This window comes from Mya arenaria, chromosome 15 (assembly GCF_026914265.1).
Source record: "Mya arenaria isolate MELC-2E11 chromosome 15, ASM2691426v1".
Taxonomy (NCBI): domain Eukaryota; kingdom Metazoa; phylum Mollusca; class Bivalvia; order Myida; family Myidae; genus Mya; species Mya arenaria.
In genome coordinates this window covers 29,806,033-29,829,147 of record NC_069136.1, presented here as the reverse complement: position 1 = coordinate 29,829,147, position 23,115 = coordinate 29,806,033, and the positions used below count along the sequence as shown (strand labels likewise).

At 35.9% G+C, this 23,115-nt stretch overlaps 1 protein-coding gene across 3 annotated transcripts in view; it reads left to right on the top strand.

Moving 5' to 3' along the window:
* The window catches only part of LOC128220509 (retinoblastoma-associated protein-like), a 65,346-nt gene extending 46,994 nt beyond the window's left edge, over nt 1-18,352 (top strand). For 2 of the 3 annotated variants that reach the window (XM_052928931.1, XM_052928930.1), the window contains exons 20-26: nt 4,539-4,643; nt 5,295-5,408; nt 5,852-5,916; nt 7,268-7,391; nt 9,696-9,832; nt 13,616-13,723; nt 14,008-18,352. In XM_052928931.1, coding sequence (XP_052784891.1) covers nt 4,539-4,643; nt 5,295-5,408; nt 5,852-5,916; nt 7,268-7,391; nt 9,696-9,832; nt 13,616-13,723; nt 14,008-14,023 — 669 coding nt within the window. In that variant the 3' untranslated portion in view covers nt 14,024-18,352. The remainder of the gene's footprint in view (nt 1-4,538; nt 4,644-5,294; nt 5,409-5,851; nt 5,917-7,267; nt 7,392-9,695; nt 9,833-13,615; nt 13,724-14,007) is intronic. The other variant, XM_052928932.1, reaches the window with a different exon arrangement.
* Nucleotides 18,353-23,115: the final 4,763 nt, after the last annotated feature.

Here is a 23,115-nt window from a genome sequence, read left to right as displayed (position 1 = left end):
TAAAATCATTATGATATGTAACATCAGTGTATGCGAAAACACACCTAAGACGGATTGTTCGACGCTTTTGTCCGCGTAAAACTGATATACAAAGTTGAAATATTCATTGCGTATGAAGCCTTTTGACAACTATCATTTTTACCTGATATTTATATACCAAATCTGTGGAATGTGCATTTGCACACAGGTCAAACTAAAATGCGGCTTCCCTGTATTTTCTGAAAACACATCAGACTTCATTTGTATTGTTAAGTAGTATTGCCCAATTCATCTTTAAACTATGACACTTCATATATATATATATATATATATATATATATATATATTTTGGCGATAGTTTCCAGTCCGGTCAAATTTGGTCACAATCTCATCTGGTCTCTGTTTTCAAAGTTATATAGTAGCTAATGGCCGTGATTGTGAAGGTGCGATTGATCAGGGGATAATGGGATTACAGTTGATAAACTTCGTTGAGAAAATTAAACAACGTATTTTATATCATTAAAACAAATAACAATTTAAGGAAAAGATAAAAACTATAAGTAAATACATGTACTAGAATAATAGTCACGATTTATATGACATGTTGTATGTAGACTACCTTCTATATGACATATTGTATGTAGACTACCTTCTATATGACATGTTGTATGTAGACTACCTTCTATATGACATGTGTTATGTAGACTACCTTCTATATGACATGTTGTATGTAGACTACTCTCTATATGACATGTTGTATGTAGACTACCCTCTATATGACATGTTGTATGTAGACTACATTCTATATGACATGTTGTATGTAGACTACCTTCTATATGACATGAAGTATGTAGACTACCCTCTATATGACATGTTGTATGTAGACTACCTTCTATATAACATGAAGTATGTAGACTACCTTCTATATGACATGTTGTATGTAGACTACCCTCTATATGACATGTTGTATGTAGACTACCTTCTATATGACATGTGTTATGTAGACTACCTTCTATATGACATGAAGTATGTAGACTACCCTCTATATGACATGTTGTATGTAGACTACCTTCTATATGACATGTGTTATGTAGACTACCTTCTATATGACATGTTGTATGTAGACTACCCTCTATATGACATGTTGTATGTAGACTACCCTCTATATGACATGTTGTATGTAGACTACCTTCTATATGACATGTGTTATGTAGACTACCTTCTATATGACATGTTGTATGTAGACTACCTTCTATATGACATGTTGTATGTAGACTACCTTCTATATGACATGTTGTATGTAGACTACCTTCTATATGACATGTTGTATGTAGACTACCTTCTATATGACATGTGTTATGTAGACTACCTTCTATATGACATGTTGTATGTAGACTACCCTCTATATGACATGTGTTATGTAGACTACCTTCTATATGACATGTTGTATGTAGACTACATTCTACATGACATGTTGTATGTAGACTACCTTCTATATGACATGTTGTATGTAGACTACCTTCTATATGACATGTTGTATGTAGACTACCTTCTATATGACATGTTGTATGTAGACTACCTTCTATATGACATGTTGTATGTAGACTACCTTCTATATGACATGTTGTATGTAGACTACCTTCTATATGACATGTGTTATGTAGACTACCTTCTATATGACATGTTGTATGTAGACTACCCTCTATATGACATGTGTTATGTAGACTACCTTCTATATGACATGTTGTATGTAGACTACCTTCTATATGACATGTTGTATGTAGACTACCTTCTATATGACATGTTGTATGTAGACTACCTTCTATATGACATGTGTTATGTAGACCACCCTCTATATGACATGTTGTATGTAGACTACCTTCTATATGACATATTGTATGTAGACTACCTTCTATATGACTTGTTGTATGTAGACTACCTTCTATATGACATGTGTTATGTAGACCACCCTCTATATGACATGTTGTATGTAGACTACCCTCTATATGACATGTTGTATGTAGACTACCTTCTATATGACATGTTGTATGTAGACTACCTTCTATATGACATGTGTTATGTAGACCACCCTCTATATGACATGTTGTATGTAGACTACCCTCTATATGACATGTTGTATGTAGACTACCTTCTATATGACATGTTGTATGTAGACTACCTTCTATATGACATAAAGTATGTAGACTACCCTCTATATGACATGTTGTATGTAGACTACCCTCTATATGACATGTTGTATGTAGACTACCCTCTATATGACATGTTGTATGTAGACTACCCTCTATATGACATGTTGTATGTAGACTACCTTCTATATGACATAAAGTATGTAGACTACCCTCTATATGACATGTTGTACGTAGACTACCCTCTATATGACATAAAGTATGTAGACTACCCTCTATATGACATAAAGTATGTAGACTACCTTCTATATGACATGTTGTATGTAGACTACCCTCTATATGTCATGTTGTATGTAGACTACCCTCTATATGACATGTTGTATGTAGACTACCCTCTATATGACATAAAGTATGTAGACTACCCTCTATATGACATAAAGTATGTAGACTACCCTCTATATGACATGTTGTATGTAGACTACCCTCTATATGACATGTTGTATGTAGACTACCTTCTATATAACATAAAGTATGTAGACTACCCTCTATATGACATGAAGTATGTAGACTACCTTCTATATGACATGAAGTATGTAGACTACCTTCTATATGACATGTTGTATGTAGACTACCCTCTATATGACATAAAGTATGTAGACTACCTTCTATATGACATGAAGTATGTAGACTACATTCTATATGACATGTTGTATGTAGACTACCCTCTATATGACATGTTGTATGTAGACTACCCTCTATATGACATGTTGTATGTAGAATACCTTCTATATAACATAAAGTATGTAGACTACCCTCTATATGACATGTTGTATGTAGACTACCCTCTATATGACATAAAGTATGTAGACTACCCTCTATATGACATGTTGTATGTAGACTACCTTCTATATGACATGTTGTATGTAGACTACCCTCTATATGACATGTTGTATGTAGACTACCCTCTATATGACATAAAGTATGTAGACTACCCTCTATATGACATGTTGTATGTAGACTACCTTCTATATGACATAAAGTATGTAGACTACCTTCTATATGACATGTTGTATGTAGACTACCTTCTATATGACATGTTGTATGTAGACTACCCTCTATATGACATGTTGTATGTAGACTACCTTCTATATAACATAAAGTATGTAGACCACCCTCTATATGACATGTTGTATGTAGACTACCTTCTATATGACATGTTGTATGTAGACTACCTTCTATATGACTTGTTGTATGTAGACTACCTTCTATATGACATGTTGTATGTAGACTACCTTCTATATGACATGTTGTATGTAGACTACCCTCTATATGACATGTTGTATGTAGAATACCTTCTATATAACATGAAGTATGTAGACTACCCTCTATATGACATGTTGTATGTAGACTACCCTCTATATGACATAAAGTATGTAGACTACCCTCTATATGACATGTTGTATGTAGACTACCCTCTATATGACATGTTGTATGTAGAATACCTTTTATATAACATGAAGTATGTAGACTACCCTCTATATAACATGAAGTATGTAGACTACCCTCTATATGACATGTTGTATGTAGACTACCCTCTATATGACATAAAGTATGTAGACTACCCTCTATATAACATGAAGTATGTAGACTACCCTCTATATGACATGTTGTATGTAGACTACCTTCTATATGACATGTTGTATGTAGAATACCTTTTATATAACATGAAGTATGTAGACTACCCTCTTTATAACATGAAGTATGTAGACTACCCTCTATATGACATGTTGTATGTAGACTACCTTCTATATGACATGTTGTATGTAGACTACCCTCTATATAACATGAAGTATGTAGACTACCCTCTATATAACATGAAGTATGTAGACTACCCTCTATATGACATGTTGTATGTAGACTACCTTCTATATGACATGTTGTATGTAGAATACCTTTTATATAACATGAAGTATGTAGACTACCCTCTTTATAACATGAAGTATGTAGACTACCCTCTATATGACATGTTGTATGTAGACTACCTTCTATATGACATGTTGTATGTAGACTACCCTCTATATAACATGAAGTATGTAGACTACCCTCTATATAACATGAAGTATGTAGACTACCCTCTATATGACATGTTGTATGTAGACTACCTTCTATATGACATGTTGTATGTAGAATACCTTTTATATAACATGAAGTATGTAGACTACCCTCTTTATAACATGAAGTATGTAGACTACCCTCTATATGACATGTTGTATGTAGACTACCTTCTATATGACATGTTGTATGTAGAATACCTTTTATATAACATGAAGTATGTAGACTACCCTCTATATGACATGAAGTATGTAGACTACCCTCTATATAACTTGAAGTATGTTTCCCCCTCTCTGGCAGATGATGATGTGTTCAGTGTATGGTATCTGCAAGGTGTCTGACAGTGAGATCAAGTTCAAGGACATTGTTAAAGCCTATAGCTCCCTGCCTCATGCCAACTCGCAGGTAAACTGGGATGTGGAAACAAGATCAGCAAAAATGTAATGTAATATAAGTATTGCAATATATACTGCAATGTTTTAAATACAGATAATAGTGCAATGATGACCGTTACTAATAAGATGTTTTACATGTACTCCTATCATGTATTATACATTAAATGTTTATTTGACAAAGTCGGCAATGAATATAGCTAAAATGCATTCAAACAGCATCCCATTATGCTATGTAATATAAAAAAATGCCCATATGATTGCCTGTACACTTCTATTGGTGTTGTAATGTATCCATTTCCTAACAATGTGTGATAATTTGGGATAATTCAATCACTACACTGAAAAATAACGCTTGTTAGGCAATTGAACATAGTATATACTCAGTTTAGGGACAATTTGCAGTAAAGAATAATTCAACCAATCACAAGCCTCATTGGTATTCTGCCAATTGTGCGCTCATCAGAATATAAATGCAATTTGAAATGATATGCGGTCATTTAAAGAAGCGCATTAGGAGGATACATAGTGCATTGTAGAAATTATTTCTATTTAGTAAAAACAAATTAAACACCAAAGAACAGAATAGCAATATGCAAATTTATGATGTTTGTTACAACAGTACTTTGTTGAGCCTATGGCATGTGTAATGTTTGTTTCCCAGGTGTACAAGGAGGCATTACTAGATGATGGCACCACAGACTCCATCATTGCCTTCTACAATAGAGTCTACATGCAGAACATGAAGAACTACATTCTCCTATTTGCCAAACCAGTTGTAAGTGTGTGCATGTTTATCAGTGGCTAGTTTTATTGTCCAACTAAGTGGAGGTTTGAATTCCAAGATCGAAGTTTCATTTTAAACGAAGTACTGATATGCATAGTTTTGGCCTAAAGTTTATTTTCTGAATATGTACAGGTGCATTAAGCTTGCTTTACAGTTTGAAAATTTACAGATAAAAGTCTTACCTGTCATTCATTTGCACAAATAGTTTTTTAATATTGTTCAAGACACCAGCATTACTGTTATCTAATTTGTTTCGTATTCATTAAATAATCATGACAGCCCCAGCATTCTTTGTTAGATTATACAGATAAATGATGATTCTGTGAAATTAAGAATATATAGTTGGAATAAAACGTTAAAATATGTTTAAGATATGCCAGGAAGCATCTTATTTTTGGTTAAGAAGTAACAAATTGATTGGTTTGTTTCCATAGCAACCAAACCTGTCACCCCTGCCAAAGCCTGTGAGCTCTGCTATTACTGCTTCTCCTGTTTACAGGTAAATATTTCCTGGTTTACAATACAACAGTCTTCCTTGAAATATAGGCTGAACAAATGTTGCATTAGTTGGCGCATTTCACCTTATTTTACCCCAGACGAACAAATTTTGAAGGGGGTATATTGGAGTCACCCTGTGGTCAGTCTGTCGTTCGGTCGGTCGGTCCGTTGCAATTTACTTTGTCCGGAGCATAACTTAAAAACTACTGGATGGAATTGGATAAAACTTCATACAATGGTAGAGCATAATGAGAGGAAGTGCAGTGTACAATAACCATAACTCTATTCTGGCCTATTACTGAGTTATTGCCCTTCATTACTTTTTTTGTCCGGAGTATAACTTGCAAAGTACTGGATGGAATTTAATAAAACTTCATACAGTGATAGATCATAATGAGAGGAAGTGTAGTGTACAGGAACTGCAATTCTATTTCAGCTAATTACAGAGTTACTGCCCTTTGTTAATTTTTTCTTGTCCGATGCATAACTTGAAAACTATTTGATGGAATTTAATAAATCTTCATACAGTGATAGGTCATAATGAGAGGGAGTGCAGTGTACAGGAACTGCAATTCTATTTCAGCTAATTACAGAGTTACTGCTCTTGGTTTCTTTTTTCTTGTCCGGAGCATAACTTGAAAACTATTTGATGGAATTTAATAAATCTTCATACAGTGATAGGTCATAATGAGAGGGAGTGCAGTGTACAGGAACTGCAATTCTATTTCAGCTAATTACAGACTAACTGCCCTTTGTTACTTTTTCTTGTCCGGAGCATAACTTGAAAACTATTGGATGGAATTTAATAAAACTTCATACAGTGATAAATCATAATGAGAGGAAGCGCAGTGTACAGGAACTGCAATTCTATTTCAGCCAATTACTGCCCTTTGTTGTTTTTCTTGTCTGGAGCATAACTTAAAAACTACCGGATGGAATGTAATAAAACTTAATACAATGGTACAGCACAATGAGAAGGAGTTCATGTACATGAATCATTACACTATTTTAGCAAATTACAGAGTTATTGCCTTTTTCTGTGTTTTCTTTTGTCAAACTTTTGTCCGGACAGTAACTTGAAAACTACTAGATGGAATACATAAAACTTCATACAATGATAAATCATAATGAGATGCGGCGTTCGGGGGTATTAATCACCTTCAGTGATAGCTCTAGTTTAGGGCTGGCTTGTTGCATGAAATGTATAATTTTGAAAAATATATAATGCATAAAATTCACTTGACTTGTCGTTGCAATGTCATGTGCCGACAACTTTCTTAAAAATATCTTTTGGAAAAAAATAATTTTGTAAATGAATACATGTAAATGAATGCAAACTTATTTGTCCACAGCATCCCAGGTCGTAAGAATTTCTATGTGTCTCCCCTGAAGAAGTCGCCCTTTAAGTATCCTCACTCCCCCTGCAGTATGACCCCACGGTCCCGACAGCTGTACAGTTTTGGAGAGGGGCTAGGGGTAAGTCTTTCCTGTAGGCATAAAACTGTTAGTGCAAACTATGGAGCAGTAATTTTTAAGAGGATTTGATGTTGTCTGGCGATGTCTGTATCATCACACGTCTTTATGTCTGCCCTCTCATTAAAGCGTTTATTTTCAAATCAATTACACAACCTTGACTTGCAGTCAGCCTAGATTGTATGGTGGAGTACATGGGTGGCACAATCTGACACACAGTGACCAAGATTGTATAGTGTAAAACTTGGCTGACACAATCTGACTCACAGTCACCCAGATTGTATGGTGGAGTACATGGGTGACACAATCTGACTCACAGTCACCCAGATTGTATGGTGGAGTACATGGGTGACACAATCTGACACACAGTCACCCAGATTGTATGGTGGAGTACATGGGTGACACAATCTGACACACAGTCACCCAGATTGTATGGTGGAGTACATGGGTGACACAATCTGACACACAGTCACCCAGATTGTATGGTGGAGTACATGGGTGACACAATCTGACACACAGTCACCCAGATTGTATGGTGGAGTACATGGGTGACACAATCTGACACACAGTCACCCAGATTGTATGGTGGAGTACATGGGTGACACAATCTGACACACAGTCACCCAGATTGTATGGTGGAGTACATGGGTGACACAATCTGACACACAGTCACCCAGATTGTATGGTGGAGTACATGGGTGACACAATCTGACACACAGTCACCCAGATTGTATGGTGGAGTACATGGGTGACACAATCTGACACACAGTCACCCAGATTGTATGGTGGAGTACATGGGTGACACAATCTGACACACAATCACCCAGATTGTATGGTGGAGTACATGGCTGACACAATCTGACACACAATCACCCAGATTGTATGGTGGAGTACATGGCTGACACAATCTGACACACAGTCACCCAGATTGTATGGTGGAGTACATGGGTGACACAATCTGACACACAGTCACCCAGATTGTATGGTGGAGTACATGGGTGACACAATCTGACACACAGTCACCCAGATTGTATGGTGGAGTACATGGGTGACACAATCTGACACACAGTCACCCAGATTGTATGGTGGAGTACATGGGTGACACAATCTGACACACAGTCACCCAGATTGTATGGTGGAGTACATGGGTGACACAATCTGACACACAGTCACCCAGATTGTATGGTGGAGTACATGGGTGACACAATCTGACACACAGTCACCCAGATTGTATGGTGGAGTACATGGGTGACACAATCTGACACACAGTCACCCAGATTGTATGGTGGAGTACATGGGTGACACAATCTGACACACAGTCACCCAGATTGTATGGTGGAGTACATGGGTGACACAATCTGACACACAGTCACCCAGATTGTATGGTGGAGTACATGGGTGACACAATCTGACACACAATCACCCAGATTGTATGGTGGAGTACATGGGTGACACAATCTGACACACAGTCACCCAGATTGTATGGTGGAGTACATGGGTGACACAATCTGACACACAGTCACCCAGATTGTATGGTGGAGTACATGGGTGACACAATCTGACACACAGTCACCAAGATTGTATGGTGGAGTACATGGGTGACACAATCTGACACACAGTCACCAAGATTGTATCGTGTAGAACATTTTTCAGGGCATTACTTTATTCAAGTTGACAATGCAATTGTGAAATTGTGCATAATGCAATACATGTATCACCCTCTTTACTTGTTTTTCTTCATACTAAGTTTGTGTAAAGCATAACTCGGTAATTACCTGAATGATTTGGATAATACTTAATCATAAATACTTAAAAATACTTTATAAATATAAAAACAAAACAAAGGAGGATTGTTGTTGATCAATCAGTGAGGTTGTGGATTTGATTATTGCTGTGTATCTAGTTGCAATCCTTAAGCTTTTCATTGAAAAATTAGTTCCAAGTTACATAATTGAAAATTCATTGAAATGGCTGGACAGAATATTATAGGTGATGAATTATGATTTTCAATTCCTAGTCTAAGATATCACTCTGAATCTACTAAAAGGAATTTAATAAAATTGTTATCTGTTGCTACATTGTTATCTCATCATGTTTGTTTTTCAATTTACTTTGTTCATTTCTCATATACATCATTACATCTAACATACTTGCGTTACGGGAAGACATCAGTTTTCCACTGTCACTATGTGTCACTTCGACATCTTCAACAGATCATTTAAATTGTTCCGGCAATTTAACTTTTTAATGGAAAATGTCAGTCGAGGAAAATAATGGTTAAATATTGCAAAAATTGTGGCATTTCAGTCTGCTGAGAAGTTGAAGAGCATCAATGAATCTGTGTCTGCATTTAAATCCCGCAGTAACCTGCCATACATATCCAACACCAAGAGAACATCATCAAAACGACTCAACTTTGAGAATATGGATGACCAGTCACAAAAGTATGTTAACCCTTTAGCGCATGTATACGAGATAGGCCGACATAGCTCATTAGCAGATGTAAACGCATCTGGCCGACCCTATACACTACTGGATGTATACGCATCTCCCACATATTTCAATAGGGTCATTTCAATACTTCAATTTTGCATCTTTCTTTTTGTAAACAATATCCCGGATGTTTATAAAGCTGAAGCTTAACCTTTTGTGTATTGATTTTCCCTCGAAAATGTCGCTGCTAAAACTTGAAGGTTATTATTTATACTGCCAATCACAGGTGTGAGATCCAACTGTGACGTAATAAATCCTCGAGGAATAGCAGTACTGTACAGTATGGAAATTTCCCCCAAAACATTAATGCGTAAATCATTGAATATATTATGTCAGTTTAATTTACCATTAAAATCAATAAAGATTATAATTATTTGTAGATAATATTTTTTTGTGTTACAAACAATAGAAACAATAAGTAGCTGAGAAAATGATGAGTAAATTTTCTGCTGAGCTAATCGACGGCTAGCATGGTTCCGGTTTTAAAATAGGTCAGGTAAACAACATTTGTGCAAGCATTTGATGATTTAGCTCATTTTATTCATTACTTGGAAAACATTTATCGGCTTTCTTTTTGTAAAGAATTTTATGAGGGGGTAATAAAGTTAAACAGAAACTCTGGACTGGATCTCTCAGCTGGATGACACCGGATATTCCTGCCACATTTCTGTGTATTATACACAAGAACATCAATTGTCGGCTTTTTAATCCAGATGGTCTTTTTTATGATAGGGGTAATAAAATTTAGATCGATCCCAGCATTTTATTACCCTTTGATTTAATGCAATTGTGACATTTCAAAGAAATGTTACAATTCCATATATTGGAAATGCATTCACAGATGAAATAAAATAATTTTATATTTCATCATTGACACCATTTATTAGATAATTTAATTATCTATAAAAAAGGTATTCACATAAAAAAGATTTGGAAACAATTATTTGGAGTAATATTGATTTTAAGTGCATACTGCTGTATTCATTTGCTCATTTTCTAATATCCTGAAAAGTACCTATACAGATAAGGACTGCTTATCAGTAAGATGGCTATTGACTGGGAGGTGTAATCTGGCCACTTGTCAATGTGCTTACGGGTTAATACTGTTAAAAGCTCCTTAGTTGTTCTTGATTCAATCTTAAAATAGTGTTAGGAGATGCACTGTCATTCCAGACTTCAGACTAGTTTAATATTAGGAGGCATTAATTATACTACTGTCATTCCAGACTTCAGACTTGTGTAGAATTAGGAGGGGGTGATTATACTACTGTCATTCCAGACGTCTGACTACTACATAGTATCAGGAGGCAAAGATTATACTACTATTCTACGAACGGATATTTACATTGCATTGTTCGTGATATTTTTTTGAATTTTGATTATGGCTGACAATAAAACAAATCGGAAGTGTTTGACGCTAAAAGAACCTGTCACGTGTATTAAATGATTAGAAAACTGTCGTACTGAACAAACTGTGGACGGACTCAAATCAAATTTTTGCTTATGTTTACAATTCAAATCCAAACACTAAGAGACAGAGGAAAATTACAGGAGACGAGGACTCAATGAACTTGTGTATTCATGGCTTTTTACTCACAGAGGGACATGCTTGACATGATAATGTCGGCTCAATGTAAATGCACTTTAAATTTTAAATCAGAAGTGACGCAAACGAAAATGACGGAATACTTTAAACATTGAACTTAAAAAAGTACATGTAGTTGTGTGGACTCATTTGAGGTGTTTTTTGTTAATGCTTTGTATTGATTTTTATCTATTGCATTCTATTTGTAAATTTTCAATAATGTTTTTTTTTTCTACATTTATAATTTGTATTCAACTTTCTTTATGGTACTGATGATACTGAATGTGGGGTGAGGTGGTGGTTAAGATACATAATCTTTGAACAAAGCCAAAGTGTCAGGAAAGTCCTACCTGGACTAAGTGGCCACCTGTATTAAGCAGCCACTTTTACATTTTCCTAAAGGTGGCCACTTAATACAGGTTTGACTACTGTCATTCCAGACGTCTGACTACTGTAGTATCAGGAGGTAAAGATTGAACTACAGTCAATCCAGACGTCTGACTACTGAAGTATCAGGAGGCAAAGATTATACTACTGTCATTCCAGACGTCTGACTACTGTAGTATCAGGAGGTAAAGATTGAACTACAGTCATTCCAGACGTCTGACTACTGTAGTATCAGGAGGCAAAGATTATACTACTGTCATTCCAGACGTCTGACTACTACATAGTATCAGGAGGCAAAGATTATACTACTGTCATTTTAGACTTCAGACTGCTGTAGAATTAGGAGGGGGTTATTATACTACTGTCATTCCAGACGTCTGACTACTGTAGTATCAGGAGGCAAAGATTATACTAGTCATTTAAGACTTCAGACTTGTGTAGAATTAGGAGGAGGTGATTATACTAATGTCATTCTAGACGTCTGACTACTGTAGTATCAGAAGGCAAAGATTATACTAGTCATTTAAGACTTCAGACTTGTGTAGAATTAGGAGGGGGTGATTATACTACTGTCATTCTAGACGTCTGACTACTACTGTAGTGTCAGGAGGCAAAGATTATACTACTGTCATTCCAGACTTTTAGACTACTGTAGAATTAGGAGGGGGTGATTATACTACTGTCGTTCTAGACTTCAGACTACTGTAGAATTAGGAGGGGGTGATTTTACTACTGTCATTCTAGGCTTCAGACTACTGTAGAATTAGGAGAGGGTGATTATACTACTGTCGTTCTAACCTTCAGACTACTGTAGTATCAGGAGGCAAAGATTATACTACAGTCATTCTAGACTTCAGACTACTGTAGAATTAGGAGGGGGTGATTATACTACTGTCATTCTAGACGTCTGACTAATGTAGTATCAGGAGGCAAAGATTATACTACAGTCATTTTAGACTTCAGACTTGTGTAGAATTAGGAGGCGTTTATTATACTACTGTCATTCCAGACTTCAGACTACCGTAGAATTAGGAGGTGGTGATTATACTACAGTCATTTTATACTTCAGACTTGTGTAGAATTAGGAGGCGTTTATTATACTACTGTCATTCCAGACTTCAGACTACTGTAGAATTAGGAGGCAAAGATTATACTACAGTCATTTTAGACTTCAGACTTGTGTAGAATTAGGAGGCGTTTATTATACTACTGTCATTCCTGACGTCTGACTACTGTAGTATCAGGAGGCAAAGATTATACTACTGTCATTCCTGACGTCTGACTACTGCAGTATCAGGTGGCAAGGATTATACTACTGTCATTTAAGGCGTCTGACTACTGTAGTATCAAAAGGCAAAGATTATACTACTGTCATTTAAGGCGTCAGACTACTGTAGTATCAGGAGGCAAAGATTATACTACTGTCATTTAAGGCGTCGGACTACTGTAGTATCAGGAGGCAAAGATTATACTACTGTCATTTAAGGCGTCTGACTACTGTAGTATCACGAGGCAAAGATTATACTACTGTCATTTAATATAATTTTAAATATAGAATAAAATTAGAACAAAAGGTTTCTTGTTGGAAATTACAGTTATTTAGAACAAACAACTTAAGAAGCTATTCGAGATGATGGGAAGTCAAGAGTTCTCTATATATTAGTATGTAGTTTTTATAAGTTTGTGCTGTTTAAAGCATTTTAAAGAAAAATCTCACTCTTCTGTTTATGACAACTCTTCACTGTTTCATTCCATTTTTCAGCCAGAGTGAGGGCATTCAGGATGAAGTAGGCAGCCAGATGGTGGTGAAAAAGATACGTGTCACCCCACCTGCACCCATCACAGAACCCGGCCAGCCTCGCAGAAACAGGTTACATAACTCTATTGTGAACTTGTACATTTTTAATTAGATAAGTTAGCTGTTAAAATAATGTTGCGTTAATATAATGAATATAACATGAAACATGTTTTGAAATAACTAGTGAAATGGGTATACCCATTTACTTCTACAATTTTTTTTTTATGAGACTCAATTTTCAGACATCACTCATTTTAGTTTAGTTATTAAAGTAGATCTCATGCTGAAAGTAAACATTTTACAATGCAGTTATTTAATAATGTTTTGTTTGACATTTTGACTTTCTTTACTTTCAGTAGCACAACAGAATGAAGAAGCGAGATGTGAAAACATTTGTGAAATTGGCACTGTGATTTTCTAATTTAAACACAGATTGAAGCTTTATGCCTGTACTACTGAATCAAAGGCTCGAGACAGCAAAAGGCATCTTTTCATTTGCAAAACAAAGTTAGGTAAATGTTGATTTCAAGGTGTTGTTTCAACTTCCAGATTTTTTCTGACTCATTATTTGATTTTGTGTAGATGTGTATTTTGAACATCAGCATACATGCCATATCCCCCGGAGGGGGATAAAATCCCCCGGAATTGCGACCCATCCCCCGGTCTCCCGGAGGGGGATGAAAATTCCCTCGGAAAAAAAAGTGTTTAAAATTACGCAAATTTATCACAGGGTTTAATTATATATGCCTGTTTACAGTTATAATGCCCTTCCTGTCCTGAAGCTTGGGTGACACTTAATAAATCAGCAGGGCACATTTCATGCATTGTTTTGACTGGTCAGATAAAAGGTCGATTTTCATTGTTTAAAACTATAATTTTTATCCAATCAGAGAGGATGTAACAAATTAAAGCGTTCTTCATAACATGTGTCATTGTCATCAAAAGAAATAATAATTTAAAGGTGACAGTAAATTATTCAGTAAAGAAAAGGATTAAAATAACTAATAGACAATGCTGTTCTTTGTTATGCCTCACTAATATGTTTACATACATGACAATTTGACCTTCATCGCAAATATCGGAAAATAACAGAACTTCCAGAAGAGAAACTGAAAGTAGACAATTCGGATGAAATGACTTTTATTTATTATGGTGGTGATGTTTTTATTTTTTGATGAATGCCAAAAGAAGATATGTTTATGAACTTAAACAATAAATTATGCATTTGCTTTTTATCAGAAGCAAACAAATCTGACTATTTGGGAATTGAAATGAAAAATATTGATAATTCATTCCATTCTCTCTATTAGTCTGAAAGTCATCATTTATGATCATAGGCAGCAGATTTTGTATCCAATTTTAGAGGAAGGTAAGCACATTAAATTGTCTCTGAAACATATTTTTCTGTGAAGTATTCTATTTTGCAAGTGAGTGATTTTATTATGCAATATGGTTGTGTCTCATAAAAATATAGATGAAGTGCTGGAAAAAGGGGTAAACAAGGTGAAATGGCATGTGTGTCATGCCCGTAATGCTACATGGCGATGATGAAAATCCCCTGGTATGTGACCAAAATCCCCTTAAATTCTGGACATAATCCCCTCGGGAGCCTTTCAAAATTATGGGAATTTGTTGTTTTGCGTACTTGCGTCTTAAAATACTTTGAAATTTTGCCGAATTAGATCTGCTAAAAAATCCCCCTGAATACTACCAAAATCCCCCTGAATTTTCAGACTTTTGAACAAATCCCCCTGAATGGTCTCCAGAAAATATGGCATGTATGCATCAGCTGTTATGATGTTATCCAAATGCTAATGTAAAGACCAGGCTGCAATTTTTCGAACAATATCATGTTCCATGTAACAGGATCAAATGTAGCAAACTATTTTTTGGTGTAATTTTTGAAATATAGTCATTTTGAGGAGTCTTGAGACTTTTAAAGGAAATTTTCTTGATCATAATCTAAATCAACCATTTTTATGCTCTTTAAGATGGGCTTATTAAAGTCATATTTTGCATCCATACTTCTGTCTGTTGTTTTGTCTTGACCAGTCTGTTGGTTTGTCATGCACAGTGAAGATCCATGTACTTACCTTGAAAATAATGGCACACATGTTTGGTACATAAAGACATCAGTCAAGAGCAAGACCCAAGTTCCTACCTCAAAGTTAAAGGTCACACTTCAAGGTGTTGTTTTTTAGGAATGCTGCATATATGTAAATAGGGTATAAGTGGTCATGTCTGGACTGGAAATTTGACAGGCAAGGTTGTTGTAATTATAAATTAGCACATATACTCAGCACACATAAGAGATGTGCTGTGGGCAAGACCCACGTCCCTACCTACCTCGTGGGTCAAGGTCACACTCAGATGTCTATGATTATGAGATTCTGCATATATGCATAGGTGGTTGAGTGTCGGCACCTAAAGTCGATGTGTCAACCCCAAGACCATTGTCCATATTTAGAAGGTCACAGTCACATTCACGGGTCAATGATTATGGAATGGTTACATATATGCACCTAGATGTAGATTTTCATTACCTGGCTGTAAGTTTGTCATGCACTGGGATTTTGAAATAACCTGGCACAGGCGTTCGAAAAGTAATGGTGACATGTTGTGGGCAAGACCCACCCACCTCCTTATCTCAAAAGGTCAATGTCACTTTTAAAGGTCTATCATTTTGGAATGTTGCATATGTACACATTCAGTATATGTGGTTGTGTGAAACTTGTCATGTAAGGGTGATTTGGAAAGAACATGACACAGATGTTTGGCACACGTAGGTGACATGTTGTGTGCTAAACAATGGTCCTTGTCTCTGGATGTGACTGGTGCTAGGTCCAGGTTTCTACCTCGTAGCTCATTGCTGCCCAACACTGGAAGTCAACAATCATGGGGTCCTGTATATATGCTTATTGTTTATGTTAGCTCTACCTGAATATTAAATGGCCAATATTACGACCAACACACAAAGTACATGAACGATACATGAACTGAAAATCCAATTCAAGTTATTTGAGTAATCGAGTACCAGAGTACTCGAGTACCAATTTTACTACTTGTTGCCATTCCTACACATAACACATCTGTATGGGCATTTTGATTTTCTTTTTCATGATTATTGTAATTTTTGTGTAAAAAAACTTGTCTGAGTAGGTGTGAAAAATTAAGGGTCCAGTCTGAGAAGGCCAGACAATATAATGGTCCAGTTTGAGAAGGCCAGACAAAATAATGGTCCAGTTAGAGAAGGCCAGACAATATAATGGTCCAGTCTGAGAAGGCCAGACAACATAATGGTCCAGTCTGAGAAGGCCAGACAACATAATGGTCAAGTCTGAGAAGGCCAGACAATAGAATGGTCCAGTTAGAAAAGGCCAGACAATATAATGGTCCAGTCTGAGAAGGCCAGACAATATAATGGTCTAGTTAGAGAAGGCCAGACAATATAATGGTCCAGTCTGAGAAGGCCAGACAAAATAATGGTCCAGTTAGAGAAGGCCAGACAATATAATGGTCCAGTCTGAGAAGGCCAGACAACATAATGGTCCAGTCTGAGAAGGCCAGACAACATAATGGTCCAGTCTGAGAAGGCCAGACAATAGAATGGTCCAGTTAGAAAAGGCCAGACAATATAATGGTCCAGTCTGAGAAGGCCAGACAACATAATGGTCCAGTCTGAGAAGGCCAGACAACATAATGGTCAAGTCTGAGAAGGCCAGACAATAAAATGGTCCAGTTAGAAAAGGCCAGACAATATAATGGTCCAGTCTGAGAAGGCCAGACAATATAATGGTCCAGTTAGAGAAGGCCAGACAATATAATGGTCCAGTCTGAGAAGGCCAGACAAAATAATGGTCCAGTTAGAGAAGGCCAGACAATATAATGGTCCAGTCTGAGAAGGCCAGACAACATAATGGTCCAGTCTGAGAAGGCCAGACAACATAATGGTCCAGTCTGAGAAGGCCAGACAATAGAATGGTCCAGTTAGAAAAGGCCAGACAATATAATGGTCCAGTCTGAGAAGGCCAGACAATATAATGGTCCAGTTAGAGAAGGCCAGACAATATAATGGTCCAGTCTGAGAAGGCCAGACAATAGAATGGTTCAGTTTGAGAAGGCCAGACAACATAATGGTCCAGTTTGAGAAGGCCAGACAATATAATTGTCCAGTCTGAGATGGGGTCCAGTGTGAGAAGGCCAGACAATATCATGGTCAAATATAATGGTCCAGTTTGAGAAGGCCAGACAATATAATGGTCCAGTATGAGAAGGCCAGACAAAATGATGGTCCAGTTTCAGTAGGACAAAATTATGTCCAGACAGTTTGCAAACTAATTGTCAATTTGAAGTGTTTTATGAACGTTGTGTAATGACATTTACTGATATTTTTACCCCATCATAATATTGATAGTCATGTCACCCCTGGTTTTATTGCCATATATGTACATGTACATTTTAATTCACTGTTGTTGAGGATGCGTTCCAAACATCAGGGGCACTCTTTTTAAATAAACAGTAATTTTATTTGTATCACTGTTCATGATAATTGTTAATAGGATTATGGAGAAAGGACTTATTGTCCTTGTCTCGATTTTGTTTGTTTTTACAAAGTATAAATGTAGTTGTTTAATTGTTCTATCTTCAGAATACTCTTTCTTATCATTAACTTTATGTTTAAGTACAATGTTGAAAATAAAATAAAATGATATTTGAATGTGTTCGTTATTTGAATATTTCATAGTGGGACTGAGACATGTCATCAGGAGAGATTTGGTTGACTATCACAACTACATGTAGTTTCAGGGGTTATATTGGAGTGACCCAATGGTTGGTCGGTCAATTAGTTTCAGTATTTCTGGTCCGGAAGCATAACTTGAAAACCACTGGATGGAATTAAATTAAACTTCATACGATGGTAAAGCACAATAAGAGGAAGTGCAAAGCACCAGCAGTACCATAACTCTATTTCAGCTTATTCAGGTGTCATTGCAATTCGTTACTTTTTCTTGTCTCAAGCAAACTTGAAAACTAATGGATGGAATTTAATTTATCATCATATGATGGTAAAGCATGATGAGAGAAAGGGCAATGTTCAAGAACCATAACTCTGTTTCCGCTATTTAAAGATATTGCCCTTTGTTACTTTTTTTTGTCTAGCATAACATAAAAACTACTGGATGTAATTTAATTAAACTATACAATGGTAAAGCACAATGAGAGGAAGTGCAAAGAACAATACCCATAACTCTATTGTACCTTATTACAGAGAAATTTCCCTTTGTCAATTTTCCTTGTTGGGGCATACCTTGAGTACTACTGGATGGAATTTAATTGGACCTTATACTAGTGTTTGAAAATCAGACTCTATTTGCTATCGATAATCGAATCGGACCAGGTATTTCAATTTACTATCGGACAATAATCGAAAGTTCTTAATATCATTTAGGAATACATTCTTTATACATATAGTATAATCATGATCATTTAAATGGTTAATCCTGGAATCAGTACGTGTGATGTTATAGTCATGCTTTTTGCAACAGTAAGTACATATCCATTACCTTTTTCTGTCTTTAATAACATAACGAAAAAAAAAACATAACAACAAAACACACACTTAATAATTGCACATCAATTGCAAAATGATGTACACCGCATCAAGTAAGTTATCTTAGCATGTTATCCATGTAAAAGCATATCAAATATTTGTTAACCAGCTTAACATTCAATAACCTGTTATATTGAAGATTTATTAAAATATCTTAATTTCATAAAACTTTCACATAAAAAGTTAATTTGTTAATAACAAACGATACCAAAAAAAGGTTTCAAAAACAGAATGCATAGAGCCGGGATCCCCGATATTTGCATGTAGGACTGGACCCACTACACCATAGAGACAGATTAAATAAGATTAAGTGACCTCCCTTATTTAAATGACCTCAAAGAGAATTTCCCGGAAAATTTGACATTTACTCTACTTTTACTGCACAAGAAAAATACGTAGTTACGGAAGAAACATTAGCGACATCGATGTTGGACAACCACTATCTATTGTCGCCGACATAGCTCAGGGACGATTTATTGATTGTACTGGATACTAGTAATCATTTCATCACTACCTTATACCGTGGTGAAATGAATTGTATGTGTATTGTACTATGTGTGTAACTACGTAACGTAACGTCGCAGCATTAGGACTTAACGTCGACGTCACTTTCGTTATTGTAATGTATATATCGTAGTTGAATTAAAGGATCAAAAATGAAATGAAATGACATGTGATTTCTTACTTCGTCTTATAAAGACATTTTGGTGCCAAGACTAGAAGAGACAGAAGAATTATGGCTCAGAAGTTGTCAACAAACTATGATGGCAAAAAAGTCAAGAATCTGAGCTCAAATGGAAATCACCTTCCATTAGTTAAACAAGTGAGACTGTTCCTAGATACCACCAGCTTTGTTTGTTGTGGTGGGAGTATTCACAATGCGCCTCTATCCAACACACCAACTTTCCATTCCTACTTCCTCAGAAACACCCATTTACACATCTGGTTGTAATCGATGCCCACGAGAGGTTACTTCATTCTGGGTCAAGTTCAACCATTACTTACCTCAGACAGAAACTCTGGATACCATCTATCCGCCGTTGCGTGCAGTCCACGTTAATGCATTATATGCAGACGAGTTAATGGTAACTCCTAACATGCGCCTTATCCACCACCATTATCAAAAGTACGAGTAGAGAACGCGGAACCATTTACAGTGACTGGTGTAGACTTTTCTGTTGCGTAGAAAGGAAAGCATTCATCTGTCTGTTTACATGTGCATCGATCCGAGCTGAACACCTGGAACTCGTGCCGGATCTTACAACTGAAAGTGTTTCGCTGATTCTGTCCCTATTACGTCTGATGATATCAGACAATGCTTTTACATATATTGGAGCAACAAATCACCTATGTGTGCTCCATGGTATGAAGGATGGTGTGAGCGCCTGATTGGGTTGACCAAAACTGCAGTCAAGAAGGTACTCGGTGGACTTCTAGACGTTAACCACTATCATCACTTAAGTGGATGCCATTATCAATGACTGTCCACTAACGGCTTAATTAAACTCCATACAATGGTAAAACACAATGAGAGGAAGTATAAGGCACAAGTACCATAACTCTATTTCAGCTTATAACAGAGTTTCCTTGTCTGGATCATAACTTAAAAATTAATGGATGGAATTTAATTACACTTCATACAATGGTGAAGCACATTGAGTGGAATTGCAAAGCACAAGTACCAAAACTATATTTCAGCTTATTAAAGAGTTATTGACCTTTTTCTTGCCCACAGCATAACTTGAAAACTACTGGATGGAATTTAATTAAACTCTGTGCGGTGGTAAAGCAGAATGAAAGGACGTGCAGTGTACTAAAACCATCACTATTTCAGCTAACTTCAGAGTTAATGCCTTTGTTACTTGTTTGTTGTCGGAAGCATCACTTCTAAATTACTCAATGGATTTTAATTATTGCACACATTGATTAAGTGTAAAGTGTGTGTACAATAACCCAGGAGTTATGGCCTCTCTGAAATAAATAGTTTGCCATTCCTGTGTCCAAGCAGATTTTGGGTGTATTCGTCACTTCTGTGACAGCTCTAGTAAGACATGGATTGTCAATGTGTATATGGCTTTTAAGGCAACTTCTTTAATCACACCATTGATTTTTGAAGAGCAAGTGAAACGTTTAGGTGTTGAGGTAGATAGTTTATTAAATTTTGATGTCAAGATTTCTAAAATATGCAAAAAAGCTGCTAAGCAATTGAATATTCTTCAAAGACTAAGCATATTTTTGACAACCAATACTAAGCTTATTATCTTTTATCAGATCTAATTTCAACTACTGTCCAGTCGTTTGGCATTTTTTGTAGCAAGACTTACACAGAAATTGGAAAAGATTCAATACAGAGCTTTAAAAATTGTTTTTAATGATTACACCTCAACTTACGAAATTACTATTACTATTGGCTGTAGTATAATTGACGTCTCCTCATATATATATACTACACTAGTCTGAACTCTGGATTGGCTGTAGTATAATAGACACATCCTTATACTGCACTAGTCTGAACTCTGGAATGGCTGTAGTATAATTGACGTCTCCTAATACTGCACTAGTTTAAGTCTAGATTGACAGTGGTATAATTGACGTCTCCTAATACAAATAAAAGCGCTTAAAGCGTTGAATGGCATTCGCCCTGAAACGTTTTGTGAGTATAGTCATGTAATTGTAAAACATAATTATTAACAGATAAATCTAAAGATAGTATAAGTCACTCATAATTTCCTTCGCAAAAAACTTTTAGAGTTTTATGTTGATTATCAATTAGATCATGTAGTATAAGTAACTTGAAAAGTGGAATACGCCAAATAGTTACGTACTTATAAGGTATGGAGTAATTCTCAATATCATATAAAACCTTATCTAGAACTTTGGTTTCATAAACATTGCACTGCCACGGATAAATCATTAAGGATTTTTTAGTAAAATCTACTCTTCAATTCAAACTTGACTTATGCGTATTTAGTTTACTAACCCTAACCCTTTAATTTAATTTATTTCAAGGGTATGCCAGCTAAACCAAATACATACCAACAAAATGCATTGGTCATATGAATTAGGTTTATGTATAAGGCTTCCTTCTACCACGACAATTGTGTAGCAGGTAAATTACAATGTATAGTATTTGAAGCATTAGCAATGCGAAACCTGAGATACAACTATTTTAACACTAAGACAATAATGATATTTGTTTCTTATCTCATAAAAGTCAAATAAAAAATCACCATTACAAATAAGCATGCTTCAGGGTCACGTCAGGTTTAAATAACAAATCCTGCAGGCGATGGGACACTTGCGGTCGGTAATAATTTCTGAAACATCATGGGCTAAACTAGAGTGAATATCAATACTGTATGTTATCTTCCTACCAGAGCCTCCATTATCTTGACTCTCATTAATCTGATAAATATAAAGATCTAAAAATAGTTATATTCTGCTAAAAAATAAAACGCCGGGATACATCATCACAGCGCGGAAATAGCCGAACAAGCAAAAACTCATACTCGGACTGCAACACGACCAAATCATTTGTATGGTTTCGACGTCATTCTGCTAAACATAGAGCGCATTGAGTAAAAAATGGGTTAAAACGACATGAATAGAAGTAGTTCTTTGGAGTTTGTGGTCATGTATTTATTTGATTCAGTACGCGTTCATTTTGAAACTATTTGCGGACTTTTTGTATTGCGTTCTTTAACTCGCCGATATTGAAATAATTACTTTTTGTACAATTTTAATTGCGTTATATTACGCAAAACGCAGCTTATTCGAACTAAATTAACCGCATAACATAGATTGAAAACTCTTAAAAGCGCTACTTTTCGCTAGCTAATTAATATGCAGAACG